Genomic DNA, 14,790 nt, shown 5'->3' on the forward strand with positions numbered 1-14,790 from the left:
TACAAGAGACAAAATCTTGGATGTAGCTTGACTAAATTGATCTGGCAAGCCCATTTTCTAGAAATATGTTAGCAATCAACAAAGGGGCCAAATAGACCCTGGTTTAGAAGATTCACAACTCTGACAAGGAAATATTAAATCCAGTGAGTACATACCATGAAAGATAAGACCAGGGAAACTGCTTTGCTTGTGCTACCACAGAGGAGCTCAAGGCTTTCCTTGAAATTATCAGAAACTTGTATAAAGGAGAAAAGGGAAAGTTAACACCAAAATTACATAGGAATACAGTCCAAAACACCACATATACAAGGAATTGTTTTTCTTTCGCTAGTTCATTTTCCTTCCTATTGCTCCTCTATAACATAGAGCCTTGTTTTCTGTAGGAAGTGCCCCAAAGTGATTGATGTGTTTTCCCTCATCTGAAAAAACAACTGTCCCCAATTACAGGGTCTGTTAGTGTCTTAACTTACAATCGAGAGTAGCAAGGTTTCTGGTTTAGTTAGCACAGTATAAACAACAACAATAAACTCATTCTAGTTTACCTAAACAGTATATTCTACTTTTCCCACATTTCATAGAGAGATTTGGCACATAGTTGGAAGAATAAGTATCGAATCGGTGTAAACTTCTGTGTGTGCACTGCTGTGTCGAGGGTGGTTATTATCTTTTGCTAGTTGGGTCTGTTCTGCAGTCAGTTTATGAGACTGGAACGAAGAGCTTGAAAGCCCATCTGAAGATGTGTAATACCTCAAACAATGTGAAAAATAAGGACTGTTAACACCAGTAGGAGAAAAACTTTGGATAGATGCTTCAAACAGTAGCAGTCTCCAAGGATAAGAACAGTGGAAGGTCCAGATGTCAAGGAATACCTCCTGGGACTGGAGCCACCTGTCGACACAAACATTTGTCTCCAGGCTCCCTTCCCATGTAGGGAAGGTCCACCTGGAAGGCTGTCAGTCAGAAGCAACGCTAAGTCAACAGTATCAGTGAATTTTTTGGAAACAAGACTTGAATTCACCACTTGAGTTACCTTCCATTTTGTGAAGGATTTCCATGGATTTTATCTGCAGTTCTGCCGAGGAGATCTTATAGAATATTTCTTAGGGCAGATGGGCTTTGGGTGCCATTCTTGAATTTGAAAGATTTCCCTAAAATGATTTTCAAGTTTTATAAAACCCAGGTTTAGTAAACTTAACAAAACTTTTGTCTCACTGGAGGCTCTCTGACAACAGACCTATCTTGACTATAATTCAGTTAGGTGGCTCCTCTGGTTTGCATGATATCTCCTTTCCAGTATTTTCCAAATGCCAGAAATGCAGCAGAAAAATAAAACTTGCAAAATATGGGATTCATTTTTTTGAGTAATATTTACCTGTTGTCATGCTATACTGATAATCCCCTCTAAAGCCACAAAGAAATTTGACAAAAAATTAAAACAAGGGGCTGCAGTTTGGTGTTTGGTGCCTCTGCAGGAGTTCACAAGGAATTGAAGGGCTTTTCTCTGGTAGATAAAATAGATGTGAATTGCTCAGAAGATGAAGTTATGCATGTAATTTCAAAGCTTTGTTCCTCAATTTAAAAGTTTTCTCAAAAAGGAAAGAAAATAATGCATATAAAACTGCTACCCTAGTGGCCATGCAAAGTTCAGTTGCTGTTGGCTGACTTAGTCCTCTTCATCATTGAGTTTGAGAGAAAGTGGAAGTAGAAAAGGCAGCCCAGAAAGGGGAAGGAAATACGGGCACAGAGCAGCAGTGTGTTCTGCCCACTCACGAGTTCTGTTTGATGGTGGCTCTTCTGAAATTTCTAAAGGAGATACTTTTTTCAGTGTTTTTCAGGAAACAAATCCATTTTCATTTGCAATAAAGAGGTTTGGTTTGAAATATGAACTAAAGAATGATCCTATATTATCTTACTATCTTTAGGGAAAGACAGGAAATTTAAGCAGTCTCATAAGTTTCCTGAGAAGCAGGAGACATGTAGAGTGCAAGGAGAAAATTGATGTGAGGCTATTAGAAGCATGTGATCCAAGTTAAAAACGGAGTACTGTTCCTACCAAAATTCTGATACCAGAAACTGGTGGACCCTCTTTCAGGACCCTGGGGTCTCACAGTGAGGATAGAGACCATTATAGTTCAAGTTGAGTCACCTCATTTGCATTTTTTCTAAATTCTCCAAGGGGGTGATTGTTGACAACTTCTTAAACTCAAAAGCATTTCCAGACAGTTTTATATTTTAACCATCCCATGGGTTTTGACTATCGCCTTCCTATTGTGCACTGAGAAGAGAATTTTCCTTGGTGTGCTTTCCCACCTTGGGTCTGCAGAGTAGGGCCGATTGCTGCTGGGGTGTCATATTAGGATCAAAGAAGCCCCAAGAAGCATAATCTAGCTGAGTTCCACACATACACAAGAAAGCAAATTTTCCTAATGTGGAGTTTTATGAGAAAGAGCTTTACTTAAACTGTTTGTACAGTCGGTTCTCCACCTCTAGGAAAACCCTGAAGATCACATGCCACACTTGAAAGCCCTGTCCATTCAGAAAGAACCCCACACACTGAATGGATGTGGAGCTAGGGAAAAGCAGATCCAGCCATTTCATGTGCCTTCCATCAGCTTTGATAGGAAACCATTGGAAACGGTTGTTCTTATATTTGAACTTTTAAAGCTTAGCTGTTATTGGTTTATAATGAAGGAAACCTTCTGTTATTTGTAAGCCAGTGGCCCATAAGGTAGCTCACGTGACTGATATAGATTTGACCTTTTAAATTTGTTAGCAGTTGGGGGCTGAGGAAGTGAGAGGCATGTGTGTGTCAAAATGACTGAAGCACTATGTGGTCACCAGTAGGCAAGAACAGGGAGGCCAAACAACTCATATGGCTCACAGCAGGCCCCACATCAATAACTGTCCTCCCAAAACGCCAGTAACACTCCTTGACTGGCCTCATTTGTCCAGTGTGTATGTAGATGCACAGATTTACAACTTTGGAACTAAATCCCTGGAGTTGAAATGGAAATCTGTGTACTGGAAACAAATAATGTCTACCATCTGAAAAACTACGGCAAGCACCAAATTTGTTCAATGACCAGTACCTCTATATGCTCCAGATTAGGACATTGCTGTTGTTTGATTTCTCTTCTCCTACATAAGCTACAGTGATAGCAAACTGTCATCCTGCATACTTATAAGCCATGAAAATGCATGTCCATTTACAGATAGACCAGCCTTTGAGTCTTTTCTAAATTTCAGGCGAGACCTACCCTACCTGGGTGAAAAGCTTAATTCTAGAAAGTAGGAAAGTTGTTATTGACTTTATTAGCATTCCTATCTGAAGTTTTGTTGTGAAACAGTTATAAAATAAAAACCTATGGCTCTATGGCAGCCTTCATAAGGAATGAATTTGGGACCTTTTCAGGAAATTTAAAAGTAGAAAGCTCTTGTGGGCCTGTGCAATTCAACAACTTTATCTATTAATAGTACATTGTTATTAATCTAATGAGCTGAGAGATTTATAGAAATAAATTATTACAGCCAATAGAAGTGTAAATGTTACCGCATTAGACAAATATACAAATTATCCTTTCTTGTTTTGTGATACCATAGACACTTAAATCTGTGTGAATAAGATATTTTTGCATTATATTAAAATTTGAAAACTGAATTTAAATATGTAGGTTTCAGCCGGCCTGTTCTTCATTTGGAATTGTGTTACAGTCTTATTAACCCTCTTGTTAATTCAAAGTTCAAATATCTTTATTTTATGTCTTCCTCATTTTTTAGCCTAAGATCTTAAGCACTTACTAGGATAGGTTGAGAGCCAACTTTATAATCATTCTGTAGTAGTAAAATTTAGGTTGGACTATCAGACATACCTCAGGTAGTAAATGTTATTTTACGGCAGAAATGTTTAAATAATGAATTTGGAAGGATGCTTTCAAAATGACCCTAAGTACAAACATTTTTCCTTGTTGTTTACATATGTTAAATGAAAGTCACTTATATAAAAGAAGCCCTGGTAATATTTTAAAATTGAATATGTATCAACTTAGGGTATTGTACCACATGTTCAAGCCACTGTTCTCTCCAGGATCTAGGATTGTTTGAATATCTGTAACATAGTGTTCAGACATAAATATGTGAAGATTTCCCACTGAATTTATTTCCAATATGTGCCTCAAAATATATCCTGAATGTATATCCTTTCTCCACTATTTTCACATGTATCAGGTCATACCTCCAAAGCCAAGAAATAACAGTGTGGTGATTACAGTACTAATGTTATTTTGATAATAATGTATAGACACTGTATGGTCAAGTCAAGACTGAGAATGGTAACCCCAAAACAGATGTCTAATTCTCAACCATAATGAGAAATAATTCGTCTTACATACTGTTCATAGAGACCATTACAATTTGTCCTCCTATCATGTTCGGCTGTCATAACACATCTTTATAGAAAGGCACAATTTAGTTAAGGCCTATTGTTTCCTATTGAGATACTCTCCTACTTACTAGCCTTGCTGTGTTTCTGCATGATTCTGCATGACTGCTCTGCTCATTTGGGACTAGAAGCCATCTTTAAGCTTGTTTAAGTAGGACAAAGTTGAAAACTAAAGCTCTATTTATGATCACTGTTATAGCCACAGAACGTTTTCTTCAAACAAAGCCTTACACGGATGCCAGTATATAAAACACAGACCAAAATTGTTTTATGCTTTTTAAAAGGCAGGATAAGGGCCCCCAGAACACAAATTGCTCTCTGCATTTCTAGCTCAGGTGACAACAAGCATATTCAAGAACAAGAATGATTTTTATGTTAAAATGTACAGAGATCTTAGACCTAATTTATTTTGGTTAAAGCACCTTAAATTGATGATGTGAGTTTAGTCTCCTCTTCCTTTCTAGAATTGTTGGGGCTCCTCATCCTTTGAAGTTATAACCCTCCATGTTAAAATGTAGGGGTGCTGTTTTAATGTTGGTACAGACAGTAGTTTGAACAAAAACCTGATTTTGTCCTCTCCTGACGCCTGAGAGGGGTGGGTCACATATATTCACACTCTTACTGTCATTTATTAAAATTATGAGTTTGTGTTCCTTTCATTCCCTTTAATTCTTGGACTGAGGTCCAACTTCTTATTGTCATATTATCCTGTCTTTGTAGTAAGCAGACCTCCTTCAGTATACCGTAGTGTTGGTTTTTTTTGTTTGTTTGTTTGTTTTTAGCTGAGCCATCCTGCCACCTGTTGGCAGCTCAGCGGCTGCTCAGCTCAGGCCGGGAATCAAACTGGCAACCCTGTTGCTCAGAGCTCGCACTCTTGAGCGAGCTCTTAACCAACTGAGCCACTCGGCTGGCCCAGTATACTTATATTTAGCCTGTACCTACTCCCCAGTCAGAATTCCTATTGAAGGGGCTCACATATTTTGTCATAGCTATTTGAAAGAAGGTATGAATGATTTATTTGACTCCTTTAGGTATGATTTTCAGTGCCAAAAATCTCACTATCAAAAGTTTGACTAGTTGAAACTTTTTATAGTAGTTGCATATTTCTAAGATCCTCATTGCCTATTGCCTCTAATCTGTTTGATATGTAAGTATCATAAGCGGTTAATGCAAAACAGAGAGCTAATATGCCATTTATGTTAAGTGAAAGAGTTACATAAATATCCTACCCTAAAACATGGTTCTTGTATGTGTTGTTTTGCCATAGAACACTTACTTTTTGTGTCTCTCTTTTTATATATCTCTCCCTTAGGCTACCGAGGCCAGAAGGGAGAAAGAGGGGAACCTGGAATTGGGCTTCCAGGGAGTCCGGGCCTTCCTGGGACTTCAGGTAATAGTGATATTTATCCTCACAACACAAGCACACTTCTGAAAANTAAAAAGTATTTCCATAACATGGTATATTGTTTTCCCTTCCATAAATGAAGAAAGGATGGCTGTGTTCCTATCTCAGCTCAAGCTACCGGCAGCAATGTTGGCTGCTCAAGCTCATGGGAGGCCCGGTCCACCAGGCAAGGATGGGTTACCTGGGCCACCAGGAGACCCTGGACCTCAAGGTAAGTCTTATAATATTTATTTATCAATTCTTTAACACTCAGTATTTATAGCACGCTAATCACAGTTAAGGATATATATATATATATGGAACACCTTAATATTTGACCTTCTAGAAATAAATTGTTGCTCCTTCAAATTTAAAACTGATAATTATCTGCTAATCTAAATGTATTTTAATAATAATATTTGTTATAATAACAGTAGAAATATATGCTTATATATCATTATTATCTGGGCATCTCAGAGTTGGTTGTGCCTTCCTAACAATATAAGTAGGCAAGAATCATCTTAGTATCTTAAAGAAACTGAGGAAAAAGTTTTAAGAGATGCTACTATAAGTAGTCATTTGGAGCCAAAATATATTTTTGAGAAATTTTAGAATCCTTTTCCTCCTCATAGAGCTTGTGGATGACAACTTTTGAAGTTTAAAGAATTCTCATAGGGTTTCTAAAATGTTTAAAGCAAGACTTTACTTAAAATGGCAAAAAAAAAAAAAGACAACCTTACAAGAGACAAAATCTTGGATGTAGCTTGACTAAATTGATCTGGCAAGCCCATTTTCTAGAAATATGTTAGCAATCAACAAAGGGGCCAAATAGACCCTGGTTTAGAAGATTCACAACTCTGACAAGGAAATATTAAATCCAGTGAGTACATACCATGAAAGATAAGACCAGGGAAACTGCTTTGCTTGTGCTACCACAGAGGAGCTCAAGGCTTTCCTTGAAATTATCAGAAACTTGTATAAAGGAGAAAAGGGAAAGTTAACACCAAAATTACATAGGAATACAGTCCAAAACACCACATATACAAGGAATTGTTTTTCTTTCGCTAGTTCATTTTCCTTCCTATTGCTCCTCTATAACATAGAGCCTTGTTTTCTGTAGGAAGTGCCCCAAAGTGATTGATGTGTTTTCCCTCATCTGAAAAAACAACTGTCCCCAATTACAGGGTCTGTTAGTGTCTTAACTTACAATCGAGAGTAGCAAGGTTTCTGGTTTAGTTAGCACAGTATAAACAACAACAATAAACTCATTCTAGTTTACCTAAACAGTATATTCTACTTTTCCCACATTTCATAGAGAGATTTGGCACATAGTTGGAAGAAAAAGTATTGAATCGGTGTAAACTTCTGTGTGTGCACTGCTGTGTCGAGGGTGGTTATTATCTTTTGCTAGTTGGGTCTGTTCTGCAGTCAGTTTATGAGACTGGAACGAAGAGCTTGAAAGCCCATCTGAAGATGTGTAATACCTCAAACAATGTGAAAAATAAGGACTGTTAACACCAGTAGGAGAAAAACTTTGGATAGATGCTTCAAACAGTAGCAGTCTCCAAGGATAAGAACAGTGGAAGGTCCAGATGTCAAGGAATACCTCCTGGGACTGGAGCCACCTGTCGACACAAACATTTGTCTCCAGGCTCCCTTCCCATGTAGGGAAGGTCCACCTGGAAGGCTGTCAGTCAGAAGCAACGCTAAGTCAACAGTATCAGTGAATTTTTTGGAAACAAGACTTGAATTCACCACTTGAGTTACCTTCCATTTTGTGAAGGATTTCCATGGATTTTATCTGCAGTTCTGCCGAGGAGATCTTATAGAATATTTCTTAGGGCGGATGGGCTTTGGGTGCCATTCTTGAATTTGAAAGATTTCCCTAAAATGATTTTCAAGTTTTATAAAACCCAGGTTTAGTAAACTTAACAAAACTTTTGTCTCACTGGAGGCTCTCTGACAACAGACCTATCTTGACTATAATTCAGTTAGGTGGCTCCTCTGGTTTGCATGATATCTCCTTTCCAGTATTTTCCAAATGCCAGAAATGCAGCAGAAAAATAAAACTTGCAAAATATGGGATTCATTTTTTTGAGGAATATTTACCTGTTGTCATGCTATACTGATAATCCCCTCTAAAGCCACAAAGAAATTTGACAAAAAATTAAAACAAGGGGCTGCAGTTTGGTGTTTGGTGCCTCTGCAGGAGTTCACAAGGAATTGAAGGGCTTTTCTCTGGTAGATAAAATAGATGTGAATTGCTCAGAAGATGAAGTTATGCATGTAATTTCAAAGCTTTGTTCCTCAATTTAAAAGTTTTCTCAAAAAGAAAAGAAAATAATGCATATAAAACTGCTACCCTAGTGGCCATGCAAAGTTCAGTTGCTGTTGGCTGACTTAGTCCTCTTCATCATTGAGTTTGAGAGAAAGTGGAAGTAGAAAAGGCAGCCCAGAAAGGGGAAGGAAATACGGGCACAGAGCAGCAGTGTGTTCTGCCCACTCACGAGTTCTGTTTGATGGTGGCTCTTCTGAAATTTCTAAAGGAGATACTTTTTTCAGTGTTTTTCAGGAAACAAATCCATTTTCATTTGCAATAAAGAGGTTTGGTTTGAAATATGAACTAAAGAATGATCCTATATTATCTTACTATCTTTAGGGAAAGACAGGAAATTTAAGCAGTCTCATAAGTTTCCTGAGAAGCAGGAGACATGTAGAGTGCAAGGAGAAAATTGATGTGAGGCTATTAGAAGCATGTGATCCAAGTTAAAAACGGAGTACTGTTCCTACCAAAATTCTGATACCAGAAACTGGTGGACCCTCTTTCAGGACCCTGGGGTCTCACAGTGAGGATAGAGACCATTATAGTTCAAGTTGAGTCACCTCATTTGCATTTTTTCTAAATTCTCCAAGGGGGTGATTGTTGACAACTTCTTAAACTCAAAAGCATTTCCAGACAGTTTTATATTTTAACCATCCCATGGGTTTTGACTATCGCCTTCCTATTGTGCACTGAGAAGAGAATTTTCCTTGGTGTGCTTTCCCACCTTGGGTCTGCAGAGTAGGGCCGATTGCTGCTGGGGTGTCATATTAGGATCAAAGAAGCCCCAAGAAGCATAATCTAGCTGAGTTCCACACATACACAAGAAAGCAAATTTTCCTAATGTGGAGTTTTATGAGAAAGAGCTTTACTTAAACTGTTTGTACAGTCGGTTCTCCACCTCTAGGAAAACCCTGAAGATCACATGCCACACTTGAAAGCCCTGTCCATTCAGAAAGAACCCCACACACTGAATGGATGTGGAGCTAGGGAAAAGCAGATCCAGCCATTTCATGTGCCTTCCATCAGCTTTGATAGGAAACCATTGGAAACGGTTGTTCTTATATTTGAACTTTTAAAGCTTAGCTGTTATTGGTTTATAATGAAGGAAACCTTCTGTTATTTGTAAGCCAGTGGCCCATAAGGTAGCTCACGTGACTGATATAGATTTGACCTTTTAAATTTGTTAGCAGTTGGGGGCTGAGGAAGTGAGAGGCATGTGTGTGTCAAAATGACTGAAGCACTATGTGGTCACCAGTAGGCAAGAACAGGGAGGCCAAACAACTCATATGGCTCACAGCAGGCCCCACATCAATAACTGTCCTCCCAAAACGCCAGTAACACTCCTTGACTGGCCTCATTTGTCCAGTGTGTATGTAGATGCACAGATTTACAACTTTGGAACTAAATCCCTGGAGTTGAAATGGAAATCTGTGTACTGGAAACAAATAATGTCTACCATCTGAAAAACTACGGCAAGCACCAAATTTGTTCAATGACCAGTACCTCTAGATGCTCCAGATTAGGACATTGCTGTTGTTTGATTTCTCTTCTCCTACATAAGCTACAGTGATAGCAAACTGTCATCCTGCATACTTATAAGCCATGAAAATGCATGTCCATTTACAGATAGACCAGCCTTTGAGTCTTTTCTAAATTTCAGGCGAGACCTACCCTACCTGGGTGAAAAGCTTAATTCTAGAAAGTAGGAAAGTTGTTATTGACTTTATTAGCATTCCTATCTGAAGTTTTGTTGTGAAACAGTTATAAAATAAAAACCTATGGCTCTATGGCAGCCTTCATAAGGAATGAATTTGGGACCTTTTCAGGAAATTTAAAAGTAGAAAGCTCTTGTGGGCCTGTGCAATTCAACAACTTTATCTATTAATAGTACATTGTTATTAATCTAATGAGCTGAGAGATTTATAGAAATAAATTATTACAGCCAATAGAAGTGTAAATGTTACCGCATTAGACAAATATACAAATTATCCTTTCTTGTTTTGTGATACCATAGACACTTAAATCTGTGTGAATAAGATATTTTTGCATTATATTAAAATTTGAAAACTGAATTTAAATATGTAGGTTTCAGCCGGCCTGTTCTTCATTTGGAATTGTGTTACAGTCTTATTAACCCTCTTGTTAATTCAAAGTTCAAATATCTTTATTTTATGTCTTCCTCATTTTTTAGCCTAAGATCTTAAGCACTTACTAGGATAGGTTGAGAGCCAACTTTATAATCATTCTGTAGTAGTAAAATTTAGGTTGGACTATCAGACATACCTCAGGTAGTAAATGTTATTTTACGGCAGAAATGTTTAAATAATGAATTTGGAAGGATGCTTTCAAAATGACCCTAAGTACAAACATTTTTCCTTGTTGTTTACATATGTTAAATGAAAGTCACTTATATAAAAGAAGCCCTGGTAATATTTTAAAATTGAATATGTATCAACTTAGGGTATTGTACCACATGTTCAAGCCACTGTTCTCTCCAGGATCTAGGATTGTTTGAATATCTGTAACATAGTGTTCAGACATAAATATGTGAAGATTTCCCACTGAATTTATTTCCAATATGTGCCTCAAAATATATCCTGAATGTATATCCTTTCTCCACTATTTTCACATGTATCAGGTCATACCTCCAAAGCCAAGAAATAACAGTGTGGTGATTACAGTACTAATGTTATTTTGATAATAATGTATAGACACTGTATGGTCAAGTCAAGACTGAGAATGGTAACCCCAAAACAGATGTCTAATTCTCAACCATAATGAGAAATAATTCGTCTTACATACTGTTCATAGAGACCATTACAATTTGTCCTCCTATCATGTTCGGCTGTCATAACACATCTTTATAGAAAGGCACAATTTAGTTAAGGCCTATTGTTTCCTATTGAGATACTCTCCTACTTACTAGCCTTGCTGTGTTTCTGCATGATTCTGCATGACTGCTCTGCTCATTTGGGACTAGAAGCCATCTTTAAGCTTGTTTAAGTAGGACAAAGTTGAAAACTAAAGCTCTATTTATGATCACTGTTATAGCCACAGAACGTTTTCTTCAAACAAAGCCTTACACGGATGCCAGTATATAAAACACAGACCAAAATTGTTTTATGCTTTTTAAAAGGCAGGATAAGGGCCCCCAGAACACAAATTGCTCTCTGCATTTCTAGCTCAGGTGACAACAAGCATATTCAAGAACAAGAATGATTTTTATGTTAAAATGTACAGAGATCTTAGACCTAATTTATTTTGGTTAAAGCACCTTAAATTGATGATGTGAGTTTAGTCTCCTCTTGCTTTCTAGAATTGTTGGGGCTCCTCATCCTTTGAAGTTATAACCCTCCATGTTAAAATGTAGGGGTGCTGTTTTAATGTTGGTACAGACAGTAGTTTGAACAAAAACCTGATTTTGTCCTCTGCTGACTCCTGAGAGGGGTGGGTCACATATATTCACACTCTTACTGTCATTTATTAAAATTATGAGTTTGTGTTCCTTTCATTCCCTTTAATTCTTGGACTGAGGTCCAACTTCTTATTGTCATATTATCCTGTCTTTGTAGTAAGCAGACCTCCTTCAGTATACCGTAGTGTTGGTTTTTTTTGTTTGTTTGTTTGTTTTTAGCTGAGCCATCCTGCCACCTGTTGGCAGCTCAGCGGCTGCTCAGCTCAGGCCGGGAATCAAACTGGCAACCCTGTTGCTCAGAGCTCGCACTCTTGAGCGAGCTCTTAACCAACTGAGCCACTCGGCTGGCCCAGTATACTTATATTTAGCCTGTACCTACTCCCCAGTCAGAATTCCTATTGAAGGGGCTCACATATTTTGTCATAGCTATTTGAAAGAAGGTATGAATGATTTATTTGACTCCTTTAGGTATGATTTTCAGTGCCAAAAATCTCACTATCAAAAGTTTGACTAGTTGAAACTTTTTATAGTAGTTGCATATTTCTAAGATCCTCATTGCCTATTGCCTCTAATCTGTTTGATATGTAAGTATCATAAGCGGTTAATGCAAAACAGAGAGCTAATATGCCATTTATGTTAAGTGAAAGAGTTACATAAATATCCTACCCTAAAACATGGTTCTTGTATGTGTTGTTTTGCCATAGAACACTTACTTTTTGTGTCTCTCTTTTTATATATCTCTCCCTTAGGCTACCGAGGCCAGAAGGGAGAAAGAGGGGAACCTGGAATTGGGCTTCCAGGGAGTCCGGGCCTTCCTGGGACTTCAGGTAATAGTGATATTTATCCTCACAACACAAGCACACTTCTGAAAATGAAAACCATGCCTTTTCCCCTGTGGCCCTTCTGTGTTGCTACGGGAGAAGTTGAATAATCCATGTTCATTGGAGTGAGGGGGAAAGAGCCATGTATGATCTGCTTTCTGATCGGGTCTTTTATTTCATTAGCTCCAGGTTTCCCAGGCTCACCAGGTGCCCCAGGTCCCCAGGGTCCCCCAGGACCTACTGGAAGATGTAACCCAGAAGATTGCCTCTATCCTGTATCTCATGGCCATCAGCGGACAGGGCGGAAGTAAACACACCTGAGCAAGACTTGATTTTGGGTGATATCTCCTTGCTGCTGGAGCTATCTTAATACTGTCAAACCCTCATGATATGTGAGGCTGTTTTTTGTTTCTTTTTCTGGTGTAGGCAGACATTAAAAGCAACAATTTGAATCCAATTCCTATAGTAATTGCAATAGCATTTTTAGACTTTTCCCCAAATTCATTCCATATGTTTTGCTTCACCGTTACTGATTTTTATTCAGGGTTTTCTATGAAATACATAAGCAAATCTCATCATTAGTTCTTCTTCAAGAGAAAATTACACCTTCTGATTTAGTAGACTGATGGTGATGTACATTTTGTCGTCTCATCAATTTGTATTTGGCCTTTGATTTCTGAATTGTAAAATTTCCGACTTACCCTGAACTTTTTTTGGTGTTTAAATTTACTGTCATTGCTAAAAATTTCATTAACTTTTTTGATATAATGCATTGCTCCTGCTAAATGGTTTTTGACTACTTTTTATAGCTTAAGAATTCTTATACCATCCTACATCCATTCTACTTATGCAGAGGAATAGTTAGGCAATAAGAGTTTCACTTTATAACTTATATTTTGAGAAAAAAAATAAAAGGAGGCTATTTTATCAGGAAGTCCAAAAACACACCATAGCTAACTACTGAAATAATTTTGTTAATTCTGTATAATGAGCTCAATTCAAAGCAATCACCACCAGCATGAATATAGACTGCATGAAAAGAGAGGAACGAAGTCCAACTTACAAACGCTGTGGTCCCTTCACTGAGTTTCTCATTTGGGAAACAAAAAGCTGTTTTCCCTAAGAAGTGTTTGGTGATGAAGGCGCCAAGCTGTCGATGGTACTTTTGAAGCTTAAATGGTCTAGCAAGGTCTTTGGGCTTCTGTATCCATTATCCTTCTGACCTCATCACTCTCAGACTTTAAGACAAGAACCAGCCATCATAACAAAGGATGGGATTTGTACCGACTGAAAAACAAACAAACAAACAAACAAACAACCCTTGAAGATGAATGTGTGGCGTTGGCAGATGCATATGGACAAAGTGAAGCTCAGAAGCTCTTGTGAAGAATCATGTTTCTCCGGAAGCTGCAACAAGAGATACAGGGCAGCAGAGAAAGCCATGAGATCGAATGAATATGCAGCTAACACTCAGACCAAAGAGTTAACACTCACTTCAGGGGATACCACAGGTGCTGCAAAAGCCCATGTCCTCTGACAGGGAACGAAAATACAGTGATCACCAACCAAATCACCAAATGGTATTTTCATTGCCTAGCTGTACATTATTTTGAGAAACTGTGGGTTGGAAACAACTGATTTTCTGGAACATTGAGCATGAGGATGTTGCTGAAATCTAAGTAGTGGGTCCCATAGGTGCTGAGAGCGTGCCGCCCACAGCGCTTCTGTCACAGAAATCAGGAGGTCACACCTCTTCAAGGAACAGAGCAGATTCCAATGTGGCTAAGGCAGGTTAGGATGATTGCTTCTATCTGTTAATTGCAAAATGAGTTTCAAAAGGCAAGCCCGCTGAATTTGGGGAAAGCTGTGAGCAGAGTTGTTTAGGTAGCGTGCCTAAATTAAGACAGGCTTTGTTCAAATGCACCCATGAGTTGAGCTGGTTTTCATTATAGATGAATAAACTGCTGGTCAGGTACTGTCTACATGGCTGTGCATACAGACAACCTTTGGTTATTTCATATTGAATTATGTTGTATATTTCAATTCCAAGTTTATTTATTTTCCAAAGTTACTTTATTTATTTGAAGTGTTTTTAGCTTTCAATTGATTTTTTTCTTTTCCGTGCAATACCTACAATGGTGCTGTGTTTTAAGCTTATACAATTTAATGCATATACATATGCATTTTTAGTAAAATGGTAATTTATCCCCCCAAAAAATGTACAGAGACCTAAATCTGGTGCTATGTGTATATCTTGAACTTTTAATTTGTTAAACTTTAATGTGTCAAATTTTCTGAAAGCTTACTGCCACTCATTAATATACTTGAATTTGTCATAAAGCTAAACATTTTGTTTTCAAAGATTATTTTTCATATTAATAGGTTGTGTATCCTTAGGCCTCTTTGCTA

At 37.9% G+C, this 14,790-nt stretch overlaps 2 protein-coding genes across 2 annotated transcripts in view; both read left to right on the forward strand.

The window, feature by feature from the left end:
- LOC109394157 (collagen alpha-1(XIX) chain-like) overlaps window positions 1-5,923 on the forward strand; it is a 65,085-nt gene extending 59,162 nt beyond the window's left edge. The window contains exon 21 of the mRNA XM_019663982.1: window positions 5,751-5,923. Within this exon, the coding sequence (XP_019519527.1) occupies window positions 5,751-5,923 (173 nt within the window). The remainder of the gene's footprint in view (window positions 1-5,750) is intronic.
- A 4-nt stretch (window positions 5,924-5,927) lies between these two features.
- On the forward strand, window positions 5,928-14,497 carry LOC109394156 (collagen alpha-1(XIX) chain-like). The gene is made up of 3 exons (XM_019663981.1): window positions 5,928-6,054; window positions 12,310-12,387; window positions 12,565-14,497. The coding sequence occupies exons 1-3, from the start codon at window positions 5,931-5,933 to the stop codon at window positions 12,690-12,692; spliced, it is 330 nt and encodes a 109-aa protein (XP_019519526.1). The 5' UTR covers window positions 5,928-5,930; the 3' UTR covers window positions 12,693-14,497.
- The last annotated feature ends 293 nt before the right edge of the window (window positions 14,498-14,790 follow it).

This window comes from Hipposideros armiger, unplaced genomic scaffold (genome assembly GCF_001890085.2).
Source record: "Hipposideros armiger isolate ML-2016 unplaced genomic scaffold, ASM189008v1 scaffold_413, whole genome shotgun sequence".
NCBI lineage: Eukaryota > Metazoa > Chordata > Mammalia > Chiroptera > Hipposideridae > Hipposideros > Hipposideros armiger.

Bases quoted from the DNA above. Each gene is read 5' to 3' on its own strand.
- LOC109394156 (XM_019663981.1), top strand. From the start codon at position 5,931: ATGGCTGTGTTCCTATCTCAGCTCAAGCTACCGGCAGCAATGTTGGCT. The intron at 6,055-12,309 runs GTAAGTCTTATA...TCTCTCCCTTAG, and splicing joins AGGAGACCCTGGACCTCAAG to GCTACCGAGGCCAGAAGGGA. The intron at 12,388-12,564 runs GTAATAGTGATA...TTATTTCATTAG, and splicing joins GGGCCTTCCTGGGACTTCAG to CTCCAGGTTTCCCAGGCTCA.